The 22913-nt window shown below is 45.8% G+C and overlaps 1 protein-coding gene and 1 long non-coding RNA gene across 2 annotated transcripts; both read left to right on the forward strand.

Annotated features, from left to right (window-relative positions):
* Positions 1-8387: 8387 nt before the first annotated feature.
* LOC123128764 (uncharacterized) lies at positions 8388-10869 on the forward strand. Its single transcript, XR_006463412.1, has 3 exons — positions 8388-8526; positions 9822-9911; positions 10547-10869. It is a non-coding gene; the product is annotated as an uncharacterized lncRNA (long non-coding RNA).
* Positions 10870-13253: 2384 nt separating this feature from the next.
* Positions 13254-22371, forward strand: LOC123128765 (BAG-associated GRAM protein 1). Its single transcript, XM_044548862.1, has 18 exons — positions 13254-13555; positions 13697-13732; positions 13830-13927; positions 14173-14248; positions 14432-14560; positions 14641-14687; positions 14876-14999; positions 15191-15307; positions 15972-16001; positions 16081-16180; positions 20060-20166; positions 20402-20542; positions 20627-20731; positions 20803-20949; positions 21087-21140; positions 21363-21426; positions 21565-21626; positions 22003-22371. The coding sequence occupies exons 1-18, from the start codon at positions 13376-13378 to the stop codon at positions 22141-22143; spliced, it is 1758 nt and encodes a 585-aa protein (XP_044404797.1). The 5' UTR covers positions 13254-13375; the 3' UTR covers positions 22144-22371.
* Positions 22372-22913: the final 542 nt, after the last annotated feature.

The raw sequence follows: 22913 nt of genomic DNA on the forward strand, positions 1-22913 counted from the left end.
TAAGGCTGCCAGAGAACTCCGCCTCTTAAGTCTCAAGGTATGTTGGTAGTTTAATTCTATAATTTATAGTCTCAACTCAAAAGTTCAAGTTTATATCGCGCCTTAGGAGCTAGCACCCTGACGCATGATGTTCCAGTCCTTATATGTGTCGATACCTTAGAGACATTGCACATGCGGCGGATGAATTGTTCATGGGATCTATGAGGAGTTGTATGTGGGATCAAGAGGGAGCGACTAGTATAGAAAATGGCCCTCCGGTACAAGAATAGAAAAATTGAAGCTGGGCCATTGGATTCAGGATGGATGGCACGGATTCTTCTGGAGAATGTGTACAGATAAATGCATGCTTCTGTGCAAAAAGGACCTTCGTCTCTGTTGAATTTGCTTCCTACATTCTGTGCCATCAAACGAGAGCCACACCCCTATTTCATCTTCCAACTGTTTCCCGACGGCGGCGGCGCTCCAGCTCCGGCGTCACAGCGGCGTGATCTCGGCGGTGAGCCGGTGACCATGGGTGGCGACTGCGACAACCCGTCGACCCCGTCGTTGGACTGGTAAGGCCCCGCTCCTCCTCCTCTTCTTCAGCACAGGGCATGATGAGGATGACGAGGCTCCTCTGACGTACTGCAGGGCGCAGTTGGGCCACTGACAGGTGCCCACCTGTCAGTGGCCCAACTGCGCCCTGCAGTACGTCAGGGGAGCCGAGTCTGATGAGGAGCGAGTGGTGGGCGATTCGGCGGGCACAGGATCCGGGTGGGGCCGGCGCGCGGTTGGTAGTTGGCGTTTGCCGCCAGCTGAGAGCTGCGTGCGCTTCAGCGGTCGAGCCAGTAGCACATCACCAAGACGTTAACGAAGCAGCCATGTAGTAAAAGGAAATGTTTACGGTTATCCAAAGCTGGCGCATGCACTCTGTTTTGTTCAAGTCCACAAGCTTGTGCTGCGCCCGAAGGGGTCGGGGGCACGTCAAGTGTCTGCAAGAGAGTTCGGGCCTCTCCTTTTCTTTTCCTTCGGAAAGGCCAAATGCCACATATTAAGTACTGTATCACGGATCATTGAAAAAGGGCCTTGCAGAAATTGCAAAATACACCCAAGTTTATGGGGGTGTCGAAGGCTTCTTATTCCCGCGTCCATCGGCATCGCATCGTGAGCAATGCTTATTGCCGCTCGTCCATCAGATGCAAACTTGTTGACACCCAATTAGATTATAGAAGAAGTGGTCGGGAAGTCGTCGATGGAAACCAGAAGACACTGACATGCACGGTCTGAGATCACCGCCCCGCAAAGGAAAACATGGGATAGGGGTTGTACAACACAAGGCCGTGCCTATAGGGGTGTGCGGCCGCACAGGGCCCCACATTTTGCAGGGAGCTCAAATTAAGAGCACTTCAGTTACTTCAGGGCAACAGGCTCCGGCCTCCTCTAGCCGACGCGTTGTCCATTGTCATCATGTTCGACTTCCAGCACTTCGATTGATCGTTGCTAGCTGCCGCTCCAACTGCTGGGGCAATGGCTGCACGGTGGGCATCATGGGATATAACCTTCGCTGGAGAATTTTTCCCACCACTGATGCTATGAACGGTCGCGGCATAGCTAGTAAGGCTGCCAGAGAACTCCGCCTCTTAAGTCTCAAGGTATGTTGGTAGTTTAATTCTATAATTTATAGTCTCAACTCAAAAGTTCAAGTTTATATCGCGCCTTAGGAGCTAGCACCCTGACGCATGATGTTCCAGTCCTTATATGTGTCGATACCTTAGAGACATTGCACATGCGGCGGATGAATTGTTCATGGGATCTATGAGGAGTTGTATGTGGGATCAAGAGGGAGCGACTAGTATAGAAAATGGCCCTCCGGTACAAGAATAGAAAATTGAAGCTGGGCCATTGGATTCAGGATGGATGGCACGGATTCTTCTGGAGAATGTGTACAGATAAATGCATGCTTCTGTGCAAAAAGGACCTTCGTCTCTGTTGAATTTGCTTCCTACATTCTGTGCCATCAAACGAGAGCCACACCCCTATTTCATCTTCCAACTGTTTCCCGACGGCGGCGGCGCTCCAGCTCCGGCGTCACAGCGGCGTGATCTCGGCGGTGAGCCGGTGACCATGGGTGGCGACTGCGACAACCCGTCGACCCCGTCGTTGGACTGGTAAGGCCCCGCTCCTCCTCCTCTTCTTCAGCACAGGGCATGATGAGGATGACGAGGCTCCTCTGACGTACTGCAGGGCGCAGTTGGGCCACTGACAGGTGCCCACCTGTCAGTGGCCCAACTGCGCCCTGCAGTACGTCAGGGGAGCCGAGTCTGATGAGGAGCGAGTGGTGGGCGATTCGGCGGGCACAGGATCCGGGTGGGGCCGGCGCGCGGTTGGTAGTTGGCGTTTGCCGCCAGCTGAGAGCTGCGTGCGCTTCAGCGGTCGAGCCAGTAGCACATCACCAAGACGTTAACGAAGCAGCCATGTAGTAAAAGGAAATGTTTACGGTTATCCAAAGCTGGCGCATGCACTCTGTTTTGTTCAAGTCCACAAGCTTGTGCTGCGCCCGAAGGGGTCGGGGGCACGTCAAGTGTCTGCAAGAGAGTTCGGGCCTCTCCTTTTCTTTTCCTTCGGAAAGGCCAAATGCCACATATTAAGTACTGTATCACGGATCATTGAAAAAGGGCCTTGCAGAAATTGCAAAATACACCCAAGTTTATGGGGGTGTCGAAGGCTTCTTATTCCCGCGTCCATCGGCATCGCATCGTGAGCAATGCTTATTGCCGCTCGTCCCATCAGATGCAAACTTGTTGACACCCAATTAGATTATAGAAGAAGTGGTCGGGAAGTCGTCGATGGAAACCAGAAGACACTGACATGCACGGTCTGAGATCACCGCCCCGCAAAGGAAAACATGGGATAGGGGTTGTACAACACAAGGCCGTGCCTATAGGGGTGTGCGGCCGCACAGGGCCCCACATTTTGCAGGGAGCTCAAATTAAGAGCACTTCAGTTACTTCAGGGCAACAGGCTCCGGCCTCCTCTAGCCGACGCGTTGTCCATTGTCATCATGTTCGACTTCCAGCACTTCGATTGATCGTTGCTAGCTGCCGCTCCAACTGCTGGGGCAATGGCTGCACGGTGGGCATCATGGGATATAACCTTCGCTGGAGAATTTTTCCCACCACTGATGCTATGAACGGTCGCGGCATAGCTAGTAAGGCTGCCAGAGAACTCCGCCTCTTAAGTCTCAAGGTATGTTGGTAGTTTAATTCTATAATTTATAGTCTCAACTCAAAAGTTCAAGTTTATATCGCGCCTTAGGAGCTAGCACCCTGACGCATGATGTTCCAGTCCTTATATGTGTCGATACCTTAGAGACATTGCACATGCGGCGGATGAATTGTTCATGGGATCTATGAGGAGTTGTATGTGGGATCAAGAGGGAGCGACTAGTATAGAAAATGGCCCTCCGGTACAAGAATAGAAAAATTGAAGCTGGGCCATTGGATTCAGGATGGATGGCACGGATTCTTCTGGAGAATGTGTACAGATAAATGCATGCTTCTGTGCAAAAAGGACCTTCGTCTCTGTTGAATTTGCTTCCTACATTCTGTGCCATCAAACGAGAGCCACACCCCTATTTCATCTTCCAACTGTTTCCCGACGGCGGCGGCGCTCCAGCTCCGGCGTCACAGCGGCGTGATCTCGGCGGTGAGCCGGTGACCATGGGTGGCGACTGCGACAACCCGTCGACCCCGTCGTTGGACTGGTAAGGCCCCGCTCCTCCTCCTCTTCTTCAGCACAGGGCATGATGAGGATGACGAGGCTCCTCTGACGTACTGCAGGGCGCAGTTGGGCCACTGACAGGTGCCCACCTGTCAGTGGCCCAACTGCGCCCTGCAGTACGTCAGGGGAGCCGAGTCTGATGAGGAGCGAGTGGTGGGCGATTCGGCGGGCACAGGATCCGGGTGGGGCCGGCGCGCGGTTGGTAGTTGGCGTTTGCCGCCAGCTGAGAGCTGCGTGCGCTTCAGCGGTCGAGCCAGTAGCACATCACCAAGACGTTAACGAAGCAGCCATGTAGTAAAAGGAAATGTTTACGGTTATCCAAAGCTGGCGCATGCACTCTGTTTTGTTCAAGTCCACAAGCTTGTGCTGCGCCCGAAGGGGTCGGGGGCACGTCAAGTGTCTGCAAGAGAGTTCGGGCCTCTCCTTTTCTTTTCCTTCGGAAAGGCCAAATGCCACATATTAAGTACTGTATCACGGATCATTGAAAAAGGGCCTTGCAGAAATTGCAAAATACACCCAAGTTTATGGGGGTGTCGAAGGCTTCTTATTCCCGCGTCCATCGGCATCGCATCGTGAGCAATGCTTATTGCCGCTCGTCCCATCAGATGCAAACTTGTTGACACCCAATTAGATTATAGAAGAAGTGGTCGGGAAGTCGTCGATGGAAACCAGAAGACACTGACATGCACGGTCTGAGATCACCGCCCCGCAAAGGAAAACATGGGATAGGGGTTGTACAACACAAGGCCGTGCCTATAGGGGTGTGCGGCCGCACAGGGCCCCACATTTGCAGGGAGCTCAAATTAAGAGCACTTCAGTTACTTCAGGGCAACAGGCTCCGGCCTCCTCTAGCCGACGCGTTGTCCATTGTCATCATGTTCGACTTCCAGCACTTCGATTGATCGTTGCTAGCTGCCGCTCCAACTGCTGGGGCAATGGCTGCACGGTGGGCATCATGGGATATAACCTTCGCTGGAGAATTTTTCCCACCACTGATGCTATGAACGGTCGCGGCATAGCTAGTAAGGCTGCCAGAGAACTCCGCCTCTTAAGTCTCAAGGTATGTTGGTAGTTTAATTCTATAATTTATAGTCTCAACTCAAAAGTTCAAGTTTATATCGCGCCTTAGGAGCTAGCACCCTGACGCATGATGTTCCAGTCCTTATATGTGTCGATACCTTAGAGACATTGCACATGCGGCGGATGAATTGTTCATGGGATCTATGAGGAGTTGTATGTGGGATCAAGAGGGAGCGACTAGTATAGAAAATGGCCCTCCGGTACAAGAATAGAAAAATTGAAGCTGGGCCATTGGATTCAGGATGGATGGCACGGATTCTTCTGGAGAATGTGTACAGATAAATGCATGCTTCTGTGCAAAAAGGACCTTCGTCTCTGTTGAATTTGCTTCCTACATTCTGTGCCATCAAACGAGAGCCACACCCCTATTTCATCTTCCAACTGTTTCCCGACGGCGGCGGCGCTCCAGCTCCGGCGTCACAGCGGCGTGATCTCGGCGGTGAGCCGGTGACCATGGGTGGCGACTGCGACAACCCGTCGACCCCGTCGTTGGACTGGTAAGGCCCCGCTCCTCCTCCTCTTCTTCAGCACAGGGCATGATGAGGATGACGAGGCTCCTCTGACGTACTGCAGGGCGCAGTTGGGCCACTGACAGGTGCCCACCTGTCAGTGGCCCAACTGCGCCCTGCAGTACGTCAGGGGAGCCGAGTCTGATGAGGAGCGAGTGGTGGGCGATTCGGCGGGCACAGGATCCGGGTGGGGCCGGCGCGCGGTTGGTAGTTGGCGTTTGCCGCCAGCTGAGAGCTGCGTGCGCTTCAGCGGTCGAGCCAGTAGCACATCACCAAGACGTTAACGAAGCAGCCATGTAGTAAAAGGAAATGTTTACGGTTATCCAAAGCTGGCGCATGCACTCTGTTTTGTTCAAGTCCACAAGCTTGTGCTGCGCCCGAAGGGGTCGGGGGCACGTCAAGTGTCTGCAAGAGAGTTCGGGCCTCTCCTTTTCTTTTCCTTCGGAAAGGCCAAATGCCACATATTAAGTACTGTATCACGGATCATTGAAAAAGGGCCTTGCAGAAATTGCAAAATACACCCAAGTTTATGGGGGTGTCGAAGGCTTCTTATTCCCGCGTCCATCGGCATCGCATCGTGAGCAATGCTTATTGCCGCTCGTCCCATCAGATGCAAACTTGTTGACACCCAATTAGATTATAGAAGAAGTGGTCGGGAAGTCGTCGATGGAAACCAGAAGACACTGACATGCACGGTCTGAGATCACCGCCCCGCAAAGGAAAACATGGGATAGGGGTTGTACAACACAAGGCCGTGCCTATAGGGGTGTGCGGCCGCACAGGGCCCCACATTTTGCAGGGAGCTCAAATTAAGAGCACTTCAGTTACTTCAGGGCAACAGGCTCCGGCCTCCTCTAGCCGACGCGTTGTCCATTGTCATCATGTTCGACTTCCAGCACTTCGATTGATCGTTGCTAGCTGCCGCTCCAACTGCTGGGGCAATGGCTGCACGGTGGGCATCATGGGATATAACCTTCGCTGGAGAATTTTTCCCACCACTGATGCTATGAACGGTCGCGGCATAGCTAGTAAGGCTGCCAGAGAACTCCGCCTCTTAAGTCTCAAGGTATGTTGGTAGTTTAATTCTATAATTTATAGTCTCAACTCAAAAGTTCAAGTTTATATCGCGCCTTAGGAGCTAGCACCCTGACGCATGATGTTCCAGTCCTTATATGTGTCGATACCTTAGAGACATTGCACATGCGGCGGATGAATTGTTCATGGGATCTATGAGGAGTTGTATGTGGGATCAAGAGGGAGCGACTAGTATAGAAAATGGCCCTCCGGTACAAGAATAGAAAAATTGAAGCTGGGCCATTGGATTCAGGATGGATGGCACGGATTCTTCTGGAGAATGTGTACAGATAAATGCATGCTTCTGTGCAAAAAGGACCTTCGTCTCTGTTGAATTTGCTTCCTACATTCTGTGCCATCAAACGAGAGCCACACCCCTATTTCATCTTCCAACTGTTTCCCGACGGCGGCGGCGCTCCAGCTCCGGCGTCACAGCGGCGTGATCTCGGCGGTGAGCCGGTGACCATGGGTGGCGACTGCGACAACCCGTCGACCCCGTCGTTGGACTGGTAAGGCCCCGCTCCTCCTCCTCTTCTTCAGCACAGGGCATGATGAGGATGACGAGGCTCCTCTGACGTACTGCAGGGCGCAGTTGGGCCACTGACAGGTGCCCACCTGTCAGTGGCCCAACTGCGCCCTGCAGTACGTCAGGGGAGCCGAGTCTGATGAGGAGCGAGTGGTGGGCGATTCGGCGGGCACAGGATCCGGGTGGGGCCGGCGCGCGGTTGGTAGTTGGCGTTTGCCGCCAGCTGAGAGCTGCGTGCGCTTCAGCGGTCGAGCCAGTAGCACATCACCAAGACGTTAACGAAGCAGCCATGTAGTAAAAGGAAATGTTTACGGTTATCCAAAGCTGGCGCATGCACTCTGTTTTGTTCAAGTCCACAAGCTTGTGCTGCGCCCGAAGGGGTCGGGGGCACGTCAAGTGTCTGCAAGAGAGTTCGGGCCTCTCCTTTTCTTTTCCTTCGGAAAGGCCAAATGCCACATATTAAGTACTGTATCACGGATCATTGAAAAAGGGCCTTGCAGAAATTGCAAAATACACCCAAGTTTATGGGGGTGTCGAAGGCTTCTTATTCCCGCGTCCATCGGCATCGCATCGTGAGCAATGCTTATTGCCGCTCGTCCCATCAGATGCAAACTTGTTGACACCCAATTAGATTATAGAAGAAGTGGTCGGGAAGTCGTCGATGGAAACCATAAGACACTGACATGCACGGTCTGAGATCACCGCCCCGCAAAGGAAAACATGGGATAGGGGTTGTACAACACAAGGCCGTGCCTATAGGGGTGTGCGGCCGCACAGGGCCCCACATTTTGCAGGGAGCTCAAATTAAGAGCACTTCAGTTACTTCAGGGCAACAGGCTCCGGCCTCCTCTAGCCGACGCGTTGTCCATTGTCATCATGTTCGACTTCCAGCACTTCGATTGATCGTTGCTAGCTGCCGCTCCAACTGCTGGGGCAATGGCTGCACGGTGGGCATCATGGGATATAACCTTCGCTGGAGAATTTTTCCCACCACTGATGCTATGAACGGTCGCGGCATAGCTAGTAAGGCTGCCAGAGAACTCCGCCTCTTAAGTCTCAAGGTATGTTGGTAGTTTAATTCTATAATTTATAGTCTCAACTCAAAAGTTCAAGTTTATATCGCGCCTTAGGAGCTAGCACCCTGACGCATGATGTTCCAGTCCTTATATGTGTCGATACCTTAGAGACATTGCACATGCGGCGGATGAATTGTTCATGGGATCTATGAGGAGTTGTATGTGGGATCAAGAGGGAGCGACTAGTATAGAAAATGGCCCTCCGGTACAAGAATAGAAAAATCGAAGCTGGGCCATTGGATTCAGGATGGATGGCACAGATTCTGCTGGAGAATGTGTACAGACAAATGCATGCTTCTGTGCAAAAAGGACCTTCGTCTCTGTTGAATTTGCTTCCTACATTCTGTGCCATCAAACGAGAGCCACACCCCTATTTCATCTCCCAACTGCTTCCCGACGGCGGCGGCGCTCCAGCTCCGGCGTCACAGCGGCGTGATCTCGGCGGTGAGCCGGTGACCATGGGTGGCGACTGCGACAACCCGTCGACCCCGTCGTTGGACTGGTAAGGCCCCGCTCCTCCTCCTCTTCTTCAGCACACCCCCCCCCCCAGTCATCCTCTTAATTTCTAGGGTTCTTGGTCTTGGCCTTGATAATTTCTAGAGTTCATGGTCCGGTGGGAAGATTCAATTATTGGCCTTAATTGTGAATATAAATGAGCTCACATGGCGGTCAGATCCCTATTCTAGGATCCGATCTCTCCTCTCTAAAATCAACAAAGATATGACGAACAAGGGGGGAACTAGATGTCAGATCCCTGTCTTAGTAGTTGTAAACAATTGTGTGGATTAATTTATCAAATGTTTTTACTCTGAGCTTGAACTACAGGGTTGCAATGTTTTGGCATCAACACTTGTTAAAATATTAGCAGGGCAATAACATCAAATTAAGCATATATTCTGAGATGGTCTTCACATACATGCCATATTGCTGTAAATTAGTCAGGTCTGTTGGTCGATGATAGAAGTAGGGAAAATGACTGAGTTTGGTACTTTGATATGATGGAGTGACCACAACTTACATTTGGCATTTTGGCTGACTAATGACGAAATGGTAGTGACCCAAACGATTTCTGTGCAAATTAGTGATAGAAGAGATGAAACTTATAGGCCCAGAAACAATTAATCATACAACATTGATGTTCTGAACAGAAATATGTGTACTTAGTCTCAAGATGAATATTCTGGACAGAAATGTTGTGTGTTGAACACCTTTCTTATTTGGTCACTCCATTTTTGTTCTACAAACAGAATTAAGCTGAATGTATATCATAATAGCATTGTCCTGGGATGGGATAACTAGAGCTTGGGGTTACGGGTTTCCTGATAAGTAATGCTGCATGTGTACTAGTTAATCAGTTATCAGTCACTCCATTTTGTTAACAAATCTCATTCATATATGGGGATATCCGAAGTCTATTTTGTGTTCTCTTTTGGTCACGGCGAAATGTGAGTCTGCATATTGTACATTAAGAATAAATAGAATGTAGCAAGAAGTCAATCCAGTCCTTTAATTTTCTCTCAAAAGAACAGTAAAAATCATTTGCCAATATGCGGTCTTCTGTTGTTTCTTATGCATTATGTGCTTTGTAGATACTAGCTGCCCTATAGGCATCAAATATACTGGCTGTACTACAGTCAGAACTAAAATGTTTGGGAGAAATGTCAAGTTGTATATTTTGTAAACCTAAACTTTTGGTCTTGCTTTTCTGTTCTGAAACCTAAATAACAGGGTGATTTGGCATTGTTGCCGCTTGCATGCACATGGTCGTGTTTCCTAATTCTCCTATTTCCTGGCCAGAGGGTTTCAGAATAATTGATCCATCCATGACGTACACAACATGGCGAGATGAGAGAGCCGTTTGTTCAGCACGGCAGAAGCTCGACCAAGGTGAATAATATAAGTTGTACAACATAATGGCTGCAGTTTTTTTTTCCTGAAATTTGACTAATAAGAAGTTCATGCCGTGGTGTTTAATTTGGATATTATTTTTCTGAATGACGAACAACTGTATTTGATAGGTCTGAATTTGGAATTTTTTAGTTGATTGTGCTTCAATACATAGATTGAGTACATATATATATATATATATATATATAGAGAGAGAGAGAGAGAGAGATTGAGTATATATATATATATATATATATATATATATATATATATATATCATATGTGAGATTATATACGTGGAGATTAAATCCTTCTCTCGCAAGGATTAACTGAATGGTTCAAAGCTGACAAGGATTTGCTCCCATAGATGAACTAATCCCTACAGCCTGCAGGTTGTGGGTGATCACCCAAACCCAGCAGAGACCTGCAACTGAACAGAGCCGTAGGAAGTGATATCTTTCTTGACAAGTTTTTCTTGATTACATGTAATAAAGAGGGGGGGGGGGGGGGGGGGGAGATTGTCTTTGAATGATTTGAGGGCCATGTGAGGAAGAAATTTTTGATAGGTGTCAGCTCTCTGTTGTATAACTGAATGGTCACCAGTGGACATTACTATGTATGCATTCGACCTCAAGGCGCAATCCTGGTCTGCTCTCGACTCGGCTGGCTAGGTTCCCCTGCCGCTCATCGGCATCGGTGGCACGGTGTTTGTGTTCGGCGTCCGCGTCAAGGATCACAAGCTCTACGAGCTCTGCTTCGACACGACCACCAACATGACCTGTTCTTGTACCAAAAATGACCCATCTTATGTATCAATTGATATTTATGTATGTCTGTTGTGTTATGTTCCGGTAGGGTGTTCCAGATGTTTAGTTCCTTTTTTTTTTTGAAATCTCCAGATGTTTAGTTCTGATCGAAGGGGCTGGCTTAATTTTGTCATGTACTAAAATATTTGTGATGAGGATTTGTTGTCGTTGATGTTGTGTACTCAAATTTTGTGATAAGTATTAACATACCTCTTTGCCCAAGTTTCGTGCATAATTAGTGGTGTCCAATAGTGTATTTAAATATGTGTGGCTTTTATGAGATTAGGCATTACTGTTGTGTAGAATTGAAATCTTGAAGGACGTAACGAATGGAAAGAAATAGATGAGGTGGTTACTGTAAACGTTGTGTGACATATCTAACTTTACCAGGGGTTTTTCCTGAAATGTACGTTTAAGTGGACTGAGATCCCTCCAGGGAAATCTGTGCCATCCAGCTTCAATCCAATGGCCCAGCTTTGATTCTTCTATTTTTGCACCGAAGGGATATTTTCTATACTAGTCGCTCCCGGATCAAGAGGAGTAGATATTTATGGCTTCACCATCAATTACTTGCAAGAGTTCCTCAGATGAACGTGCTAAATTTTATTTTTTGATTTATACTAGCGTAGCCTATCCGTTCCCCAACACCATATAACAACTAACGCACACAAAAACACAGTCCAAACACAGTCCCGTGGTGACGCAAAAAATGGCCCGGCAAAAAGAGAAAACAAACTTTTCTTTTTCTGCCTACTCTTTCAAACAAAAATCTATACCGTGGGATACCATACCACAACAACCGCACTCCTCCACACATAGTTGCAGCCACGTCGAGCACCTACAGTTGCAGTCGATGGCAACACCTACAATTACTACATGTGTAGCGGCGGACATGCACATGCCCCCTCCCTCGCACAACAACGTTGCTTTTCGCAGCCCCCAGTTGCAATTTGTGTTGAAGGCGTGCAGTTGCAGTCAGAGCCAACACTTACAGTAGCGTGTCTAGTAATAGATATGCAACTGCCCGCCCCAAATGCCACATGCATAACATCCGCGCCAAACAAATTCAGTTGTATTGTGTTGAGGCGCATGTAGTTCTAGTCAAGGGCAAAACGCTTGTTGTTGCGTCTCTAGTGGCAGACTTGCAACTGACCCCCCCCCCCCCCCCCCCCACACACACACACCTCGCTTTTGCAATACCTCCACTCCATCACCCCTTATTTTGCAGTCATGTTGACGGCATGTAGTTGCAGTCGAGGACAACAATTGTACTTGTATGTCTAGTGACGGACATGCAACTAATTCATAATTTTCAAAAATGATATCAAATTAAAATCATTAATTTTAAAAAATATTAATGAAAGTAAATAAATAAAATACAAAAATAAACAAAAGGGGGGGGGGGAATCCGTAAAAAACGACAGTGAAAACTCAGTAGGAAGAAGAAAAAAACAAAGAACCTTTACAATCCTCTCCAAAACCGAAAAAAAACATGTACATGACTCGGCCCGTTTATGTGGCATGTGCATTCGCTCCCATTTGTATTGCATCTCCAAAAAGAAAAGAAAAACGGCTCTGACATGTACTGTATAATTGAGAAAAAAGAACACCCAACAAAACATGAACACCACCGCCAGCACTATACATGGTCACAACGCAACATCCCAACATGATGTTAAGGAACTTGCATGTGCGGTCGAGTTACAATGTCTGCAGTTGTAAGTCTAGTGATGGGCATGCAACTGGTCGGCATTTTTAATTGCAACACATTGTGTATTTTTTTCTTAAATACGCACAAATGTGCGTATTATATATATTGAAAAGAAGAATGGGGGTAAAGAGCCCCTTCACGTTGAGATTACATGTTACATAACCCCATCTCCACCCAAGCACATTGTGTATTGTGCCGTTGCAATTGGGTTAGACTAGCCACAATGGGAATAACTTCAGTAGTAACATCGAGTCTAACTCAGCAAATTTGCTTATGTGGCAATGCGTTAATGAGGAGAGAGGTAGTTGTAGTAACTTAACTAGTTATTATAACATCACATGTCTCAATGCAATATGAGTCTATAACCTAATAAATGAATCTTTGCATGTTACCACCCTTAAGTTACTACCCACTATGAAGGTAGTAACATAGTTTACGGATATGTGTATGTTACTAGTGTATGTTCCTATCCATTGTGGCTAATCTTATAGCTCTCGCGGTTGCGTGTCTAGAGGCTGGCATGCGACCGCAATAAAAAATGACACTTTTCTCTTGGGACAATAAATGACATTTTTTTTCACCCGAAAAAAAAATGACATTTTTCTTCAAATGGATAGATCGTGTTCGTATGTTATTTTCGGGTGGGACAATGAAAATTATGGACGCGTGGCCCCCGAAAGGCAACCCTCAATGGGCGCTTCACGTCGACGCAAGAAAACAAAAAAGCAGCGCCGACAAGCGTCCACGTCGCGTCAAGATTCGCGTCACCGAGCAGCACCAGCCGACTGGCGGGCCCCGCGATTCCGAGAGCTCCCGCCTTCGCCGGCCCGTCGGCCGTCGGCTCCACTCCCAGTCTCCCTCCCAGTCATAACCACCATCCTCCCCTTCCCTTCCTTTCTCCCTCTCATGGGCATCCCCACCTCCGGGAAAGAGAACCCAACCCCCACATGACGCCGCAGGCTGCGCCGGCGTCGGCGGCGCTCGGGTTCCTCGTCCCGACGCGCTGGGAGATCGAGGTCACCTGCGCCGCCGCGACGGCCCTCGTCCTCGTCCTCGCCGCGCTCTACGCGCTCCACCGCCCGCGCCGCGCGCCCGCGGCCGCCGACGGCCTCCAGCTCGTCGACAAGGTAAACAAAGCATCGACTGCTGCTCCTGCCGTCCGCCAGTGGGCAAATTTGGGCGCGGCGACGAGAGGTCGCCTGTTCTAACGTCGCGACCGTTTTTGTTTTGGCTTTTGTCTGCTCTGCTCTGCTTGGATTGCTGCTCAGTGCCACAAGGGAGCGCCCTCGGCGTATGCGGTCAACGTGAGTGTGGCTCGCCGTTGTTGTTCATCAGCCACTCTGACGGCTCTTTGGTTCGTGTGACTTATTGACTTGGGTGCGTGTCTTTCTGTCTGTCCAGCTGAAGCTGCTCGCCGCCAAGGATTTGATGGCGGCCAACTTAAACGGGAATTCAGACCCGTATGCACGCATCACCTGCGGCCAAGATAAGCGTTTCAGGTGCGGTTCGATACTCTTTCATCCATGCACACCCCCTTCTGCATTTCTCTTCTGAATATGGGCATCACAGAGTCATATACTCCATGATTGGGGGCTTGAGAAAGTCTGAAAATATTTCTGTGGGGAAAACAATGGTGGCAGGGGTCCATGGAAACAGTTAGTACAAATGAGGAAAGCAGCCAGTTTTGGAGTGGTAGTCTACTTTTCCCCTTTGTTTCATCTCTTACTGTCTTACACCTTTACAGCTCCATGGTTCCTGGCTCAAGAAACCCAATGTGGGGAGAGGAATTCAATTTTGTTGTTGACTGCCTTCCTGTAAAGGTTATCACCGGCACTTTCTCTTCTACTCCGTACCTAATTTTGATTTTCTCCTTGAACATGCAGTGTCATAATAAGTCTTGAGCCAACATTAGGTTTCTCAATCATAATAAGTCTTTTCCATCAGTATTATGGGTGGTACTTCATCAAAGATGCACTTGGCATTTATTCTGTGCACTATTGTAGATAAAGGTGGAAATATACGATTGGGACATAGTATGGAAGAGCACAACACTTGGTTCTGTTACTGTTTCAGTTGAGTCTGAGAAGCAGAGTGGACCAGTTTGGCATGCACTTGACAGCTCATCAGGGCGGGTAATTGGTTTCTAAAAACAACTTGGTTTCTCGGAATCATTTGTTTTTCAGTTATCTTATCAATTCTTCTGCATTGTTAGGTTTGTCTCCATATCAAGGCGATCAGGGTTAATGAGAGCTCCTCCAGGTAAATATCTCATCTTTCATTAATTTGCTCTGATTTTTGTAATTATGTTAGATGGGAATTTTTTTGCATTTTTGAACAGCTTTGGCATGTTGCAGTCACTTGCTTCACTTTGTATTTACTGTCAAAATGTCACTTGCTGGGGCTGATAATAATTTTCTGACGTATATAATTTTTTTTGTGTTTTATAGGGATCTAAACAACTCTGCTGAGGCTGATGCTCGTAAAAGGATGTCCTTAGACAAAGAAGGCCCTACTGTCGTTCACCAAAAGCCAGGTCATTTACAGACAATTTTTGGGCTACCTCCAGATGAGGCAAGTACCTACTGGCTACTGCTACTACTACTACTACATCTGTACCATAAGATAAGAAGTTTTTGCAGTTCAAATTGAACTGCAAAAAGTCCTATATTATGGTATGGAGGGAGTTCTAATTAAATAGATTCATGGATAGGATATTACCAACTTGCAATAGTTATTGTTTCATTGCTTTGTTTATCATCCAGGTTGTTGAACACACTTATTCATGTGCACTTGAGAGGTCATTTCTATATCACGGTCGCATGTATGTGTCTTTATGGCACATTTGCTTCTATTCAAACATCTTCTCTAAGCAGATTAAGGTTAGCTCACATACAATATTTTTCAATTGCACACTTTGATTGGTGGATTTACTTGGTTCTTTATTTTCGCTTAATCTTTTTTGCTTGTCAGAAAATATCCATTTTTAGTGTTATGTTCATTTCATTGTGTGTCTAAACTTCAAAGAGACATTTTGATGATCACATGATATTAACACATATTAATAAATTTTACTGAGATCTTTACTTAGATGCAGCCTGTCTGAGTATTATCTACTAGATTTAGCTTTTTTAACAAATAAATAAATATCTGTTATGTCGTCTATTTGCTGGATAACATCGTAAATGAGGAAACAATAGGATAACAGAGCTAGTGAAGAAATGTTGACTTTGTCATTAGATCTAATTAAGTTAGATGATCAAAACCTTTTGTCATGTGGTTCTTAAATGCTATCTCCCTATTGTCTGACATGCATCAGTTGCCTCCTAAATGTGAATCGCTGATGCTACCAATCCTGGTCAACAAGAGCATTTTTCACTATTTTTTCTCTATATTGTAGATTGGGTTGGATAACTTTAGTATCCTATGTGCTGCGGAAAATTTTACATTGTTAAAGCTAGAAAGCTTGTCTTAGAAATATATCCAATTGCTTACATGGTTGTGATACATTGTGAGACTGAAAACATGTTTTTCTTATATATGAAGGTTGAGCTCCCTTTGAGAGATATTGATGAGGTGAGCCTTGCCTCACTCTCCTACATCATTTCCTTGCTAAAAGTGTTACTAATCACTTTTGTCCTTCTTTTACATGTAGATAACAAAAAGCCAACTTGCAGTTATTAATCCTGCAATTACGATATTTCTTCGAACGGGAGCGGGAGGACATGGAGTTCCTTCCTTAGCATGCCCTGATGGTAGGATTTAATACTCGCAATCTTGCATAGGCATAACAACCTTTTGCATCTTGATTCTTACTCTGGCACTAAATATGGATATTGCAAACTTAAATCCCTTTCATTGATTTTATAACACTTAGTTGTCAAATCTCAGCATAGCCGGTCCCAAGCCCGAATAAAGGAGGAGGGTTGTGATAGGTTTGGCGACCCAATGCCAAAACCCAGCCACTCTTATGGAGATGAAACCAAGAAGAACCTCGTTGAGGCATTACCCTCTTACCGACGTGCCATATCAGAACCCGAGTGTGGTGTTAAATGGGCAAGGGCCGGGCCGTCGCCCCCACGGTGGCACGCCGTGTCTTGATATGGATACGGTGATAAGTGAGCAAGGATCATGTCGCTGCATCCTTAGTGGTGCACTACCTCAACGCCTGGGTGTAGTGAAAAATGAGCAAGGGTCTTTGCATTTGACTCGACGAGTTCGAAGAGTAAGGAAGCTAGCCAAGCCAAGTAGAATCCGCTTAGGTAGCTGGAAGGTAGGATCCCTAACGGGTAAGTTACGGGAGTTAGTTGATGCAGCGATGAGGAGACGTGTTGATATCCTATGTGTCCAAGAGACCAAATGGAAGGGACAAAAGGTGAACGAGGTGAAGGACACCGGCTTCAAGCTATGGTACACGGGGACAACTACAAACATAAACGGAGTTGGCATCTTGATCGACAAGAGCCTCAGGTATGGAGTGGTAGACGTCAAGAGGTAAGGGGACTGGATTATCCTAGTCAAGCTGGTCGTTGGGCACTTAGTTCTCAATGTTATCAGCGTGTATGCCCAGAAGTAGGCCACAATGAGAGCACCAAAAGGGAGTTGTGGGAAGGCCTGGAGGACTTTGTTAGGAGTGTACCTATTGGCGAGAAGCTCTTCATAGGAGGAGAGCTCAATGACCACGTGGGTACATCTAACACATATTTTGAAGGGGGCATGGGGGCTTTGGCTATGGCATCATGAATCAAGAAGGAGAGGATGTCTTAAGCTTCGCTTTAGTCTACGACATGATCGTAGCTAACACCCTCTTGAGAGAGAATCCCATCTAGTGACTTTTAGTAGTAGTGAGCACTATAGCCAGATTGATTGTGTCCTCTCTAGAAGAGAAGACAGTCGTGTTTGCTTAGATTGTAAGGTGATACCTGAGAGAGTGTTGTCCCTCAACATAAGCTTGTGGTGGCTGACTTTTGCTTTCGGACTCGTGTCCAGCGGGATAAGCGCTCCAAAGTCACTAGGACGAAGTGGTGGAAGCTCAAGGGGGAGGCATCTTGGGCTTTCAAGGAGAGGGTTGTTAAGGAGGGCTATTGGGAGGACGGAGACAATGCAAACGATATGCGGATGCATACGGTGACCTACATTCGGAAGGTGGCTTCAGACTAGTTTGGGGTGACCAAGGTAGCGGCAAAGCTAAAGATATGTGGTGGTGGAATGATGATGTCTAGAAGGCTATTAAGGAGAAGAAGGACTGTTTCAGACGCCTGCATATGGATAGGAGTGCAGACAACATAGAGAAGTACAAGGTGGCAAAGAAGACCTCAAAGCGAGCTCTAAGTGAACCAAGGGGTCGAGCATATGAGGACCTCTACCAAGGTTTAAACTAAAAGGATGGTGAAAGGGACATTTATAAGATGGCTAAGATCCAGGAGAGGAAAAAGAGGAATGCCAACCATGTCAAATGCATCAAGGACGGAGCAGATCGGCTTCTGGTGAAGGACGAGGAGATCAAGCATAGATGGTGAGATAACTTTGACAAAATGTTCAATGGAGAGATGAGAGCTCTACCATTGTTGGACGACTCCTTTGATGATACCAATAGATGTTTTTGTGTGGCGAATCCAGAGTCTGAGGTTAGGAGGCTTTAAAAAAGATGAAAGGTGGCAAGGCAATGGCCCCTTATTGTATCCCCGTTGAGGTGTGGAGAGGCCTTGGAGACATAGTGATAGTATGGCTAACTTAGCTTTTCAACCACATTTTTTGGTCAAACAAGATGCCCGAATAATGGAGGCGATGTATATTAGTACCAATCTTCAAGAACAAGGGGGATGTTCAAATTTACTAATTACCGCTGAATTAAGTTGATAGAGTTATGGGAGAGAGTCATTGAGCACCGCTTAAGAAGAATGACAAGCATGGCCAAAAATCAGTTTGGCTTCATGAATGGTAGGTCCACCATGGAAGCGATTTTGTTGGTACGACAACTCATGGAGAGATGCAGTGAACAAAAGAAGGAACTGCATATGGTGTTCATTGACTTGGGGAAGGCCTACGATAATATACCATGTAATCTCATGCGGTGGGCCTTGGAGAAACACAAAGTCCCAACAAAGTACATTACCCTCATGAAAGACATGTAAGATAATGTTGTGACAAGTTCCGAACAAGTGATGGCGACACCAATGACTTTCCAATTAAAATAGGACCGCACCAAGGGTCAACTTTGAGCCCTTATTTCTATTCTTTGGTGATAGATGAGGTCACAAGGGATATATAAGGAGATATACCATGGTGTATGCTCTTTGCGGATGATGTGGTGCTAGTCGATGGTAGCCCCGTGGGGGTTAATAGAAAGTTAGAGTTGTGGAGGCAGACTTTGGAATCGAAAGGTTTTAGGCTTAATAGAACTAAAACTGAGCATGTGAGATGCGGTTTTAGTACTACTAGGCACGAGGAGGAGGTTAGCCTTGATGGGCATGAAGTACCTCAGAAGGGCACCTTCCGATATTTGGGGTCAATGTTGCAAAAGGATGGTGATATAAATGAAGATATGAGTCATGAAATCAAAGACGGATGGATGAAGTTGCGCCAATTCTGGCTTCCTATGACAAGAGAGTGCCACAAAAGCTAAAAGACAGGTTCTATAAGATGGCGATTCGACTTGCAATGTTGTATGGCGCAGGATATTTACCAACTAAGAGGCGACATGTCCAACAGTTAGGTGGAGCAAAGATGCACATGTTGAGATGGATATGTGGCCACACAAGAAAGGATTGGATCTGAAATGATGATATATGTGAAAGTTGGGTAGCACCGATTGAAGAGAAGCTTGTCCAAGATTGTCTAAGATGGTTAGGGCATATACAACGCAGTTCTGTAGATGTGTTATTGCATGGCGGATGGATAAAGTGTGCTGATAATGTCAAGAGAGGTCAGGGTAGACCAATCTTGACATGGGAGGAGTCTGATAAGAGAGATCTGAAGGAATGGAATATCACCAAATAACTAGCCATGGATAGGGGTGCATGAAAGTTAGCCATCCATGTGCTAGAACCATGACTTGGTTTCGAGATCTTAGGGTTTCAACTCTAGCCTGCCCCAATTTGTTTGAGACTGAAAGGCTTTCTAATTCCATGACGCTTTTTAGAAAGTTGTTGTTGTCTCGCTCTATTGTCTGACACTATAAATCATGACGCTTTTTAGTTCCATTTTGGCCATCCAGCTAAACTAGGTGCATGTATAATGTGGTCTTCTCTATTTTTCGGTTTGACTATGTGGTTTTCTGCTCCCATTCAACCTTCTATAATTCTATTTCTCAGCAGCATCAGCATGTTTGGTATTACTACTTATTAGTCGATGACTTGGTGTAGATTTCTGTTACGTGAGTGTAGATTGCATTCCACCATGACTTGAGATACATGTTTACTTGATGTGAAATTGGTTGCAAGCTTAAGAAGTGCGGAGGAAGCTACTGATCATGCATTCATGCTAGAAAACAGACTAAAAGGGCATTGTTGACCAAAATTTATACTACAATACACATTTTCTAGAGGCTGGCAAAAGGACTGACTATGGTAATCTAGATAAGATGGGAGGTTTCATCAATTGCTTTATGTCACCTTTTTATATTATTTTTGCAGGAAGAGTTAGATATATATTTGCATCGTTTTGGAACAGAAACCACACAGTTAGAGCATTGGAACAAGCTGTGAAGAACTTCCATACCATGATAGAGGCTGAGAAACAGGTAGTGACATCTCGAGCAGCCTTTTCTCCACACATATTTTAATTAAGAATTTCAATATACAATGCACGCTGTTGTTGCATATCTGCAGTCTTACTGTTAGTGCACTAGTTTTGAAGCAAAGCTTTCTGCATGTTTTGCTGTTTATGATTGGCATTGATTTACATGATCGTGATCTCCATAATTTGCTTATCAAAATCGATAATAGCTTTTAATATATTTGGACTTTGGATTATAGGAATATGCTCGATCTGCATTACGTGCACTCAGTGGCTCAAGAAACAATAGCATGGAGACAGATGTTCCAGAAGAATGTGCTGATTTAACAGGGCTACTGCAACCTTTTGTCAAAGAAGAAGTTCTAGTCTCTGTATTTGATGTAATGATAACTAACCGTATCTTCCATGATTTTGCAATTGGTAATACAATTATACAACTGATCTTCAATCTCATCTCATCTCAGGGAACATTTCCGTGTACTGCAGACCAGTTTTTCAGTAATCTTATAAGTGATGACTCAACTTACACAACAGAATATCGGACAGCTCGTCAGGATAAAGATATCAACGTAAGTATCCAGCACAGTGCCAGCTCTCCGAGTCATGCATTATTGCTGACTAGAAATATTTCTGTATGCAGCTGGGCCAGTGGCACCTTGCAGATGAGTACGATGGTCAGGTGAGAGAACTTAACTGTAAATCCATGTGCCACAGTCCAATGTGCCCTCCATATTCAGCAATAACAGAGTGGCAGCGTACGGTTCTTTCAGCTAACAAAACCGATCTGGTATGTTTTTAATGCAAAACTGAACGTCCCATTATGACGGCTAACATTTCTCGAGTCATAGTATTACATTATGTTATATACAGTATATACTACTACAGATCATAAATAAATCTGATTTCTCATTTTCTATCTTTTAGGTATTCGAGACTGTACAACAAGTACATGATGTTCCGTTTGGTTCCTATTTTGAGGTACTTCTAGCTTAGTTAGTTTCCGTGAAAGATACATTTACATATCCATTTTATTGCAATCTACAATGCTGTTCCAATTTCGAGCAAGCTACTTCCATTCTGATTCCAAAATTCTTTTATTTTATAGTGTTACAAATACTTATTTTTAGGTTGCCCTGTTAGAAATACAACTGTGTTCAACTATGATTTGGTAATATAGTTAACTGATGTTCCACTTTTCAGATACACTGTAGATGGTCTGTGAAAACCATCGATTCTAGTTCGTGCAGTGTTGACATTAGTGCGGGTTGGTGTTTTTCTTCTGATCTCCATGTGTAGCTTGTGTTCTCTTATTTCCTTTTATCTTATGATGTCTGTTCTCAGTGCAAAACTGCAAATGGAAATTTGTAATTTGATGGATGCGGTGGGCACTCTGTCCTTTCAGGTGCACATTTCAAGAAATGGTGCATAATGCAGTCTAAGATAAAGAGCGGTGCTGTGGACGAGGTATGAATTTATCTACTGTTGGCCTCTGTTTGATGATGATCTGTGAATGTGAATTTAATCCAACTTGTCCACAAACTTAGTAATATGCTAGTGAGATTTTACAATCAATAGTGAAATTACGCGCAATCAAGTTCACACATTTCAGCGATCAAAATAATCAAGGCACTAACTCCCGGTTCCAGATAAGCTGCAATCTGGATATGATCAGATTAATTTGGACATTAGAAATACAGATGTCTCTGGTTGTTTGGATGCTATAGACTTGCATATCAAGATGCAAATATTACCTGATTATTCTTTGTCTTTAGTCTCTGCATGTGGTAATTAATCCATTTAACTTTTAAGGTTGTGGTAATTATGTTTTGAAATCTTGCAGTTAAAGAAGGAAGTTGGAGAAATGTTAGGGTTTGCGGAGTCGTATATGCTAAAAGTTAGCTCTCCTAACCAAGAAGACGATAGTACTGCCCAACAAGGCAGCACGGCGCCAGACACAGATGACATACCTGGTGATCAGTAACTAGCTGAGCATGCTCTCTTCTCATGACAGGCACCTTCGCACGATGGTGTTTTATGATGATACCCGGTGGACCTGTAACTGTAACTAGTCCAAATTTGGTATGATTGGCTGCCTTAAAGGTAAAAATTGTTTAGGAAATCCTATATAGTCTTATGTATGGCCTCTTGCATCATTGTGACACATACAAGATAGTTATTAAACGGTGAATATCAAGGTTTAGTACACAAACATCTGTATAAAAAGAAAGAAGCCATAACCAGCGAAAATAGGAATATATGCCTACACACATGCCTACTATTGAACCACCGTTCAAACTGGTTGTAAGTAACCCGTGCGATCATCTCTCATCGGTTGCACCCAGTAGCCATAAGCTCATGTACCTCCAAATGTCGTAAGGACCATGTATGGATCCATGTTGTAGACTTGAAATGACTTGCAAAATGGTTTGTATTTCCACTCTGTAAAAACACAGTCATTTCGGCAATTTCATAAAGCTCGAAGTGAAGCACATACTCCGTCCTGGATATTTGGCTTAACTCCCAACCAGTTTCCAAAGAAATTTGCTATACTAGTAGGTGGAAGCAGGTTAAAAGTCACATGAATTGTACGCCATAGGAAAGTGTGAAACAGACAGGAAATAAACAAATGATGAATTGTTTCATCTTGACCATAGAAACAACATCGTCTATTCCCTTGCCATCTTCGTTTTCCCAAATTATTCTTTGTGAGAGTAACCCCTCTATGCACAAACTACATAAAAAAGTATTAAC

This window comes from Triticum aestivum, chromosome 6A (genome assembly GCF_018294505.1).
Source record: "Triticum aestivum cultivar Chinese Spring chromosome 6A, IWGSC CS RefSeq v2.1, whole genome shotgun sequence".
In the NCBI taxonomy this organism is placed as follows: Eukaryota; Viridiplantae; Streptophyta; class Magnoliopsida; order Poales; family Poaceae; genus Triticum; species Triticum aestivum.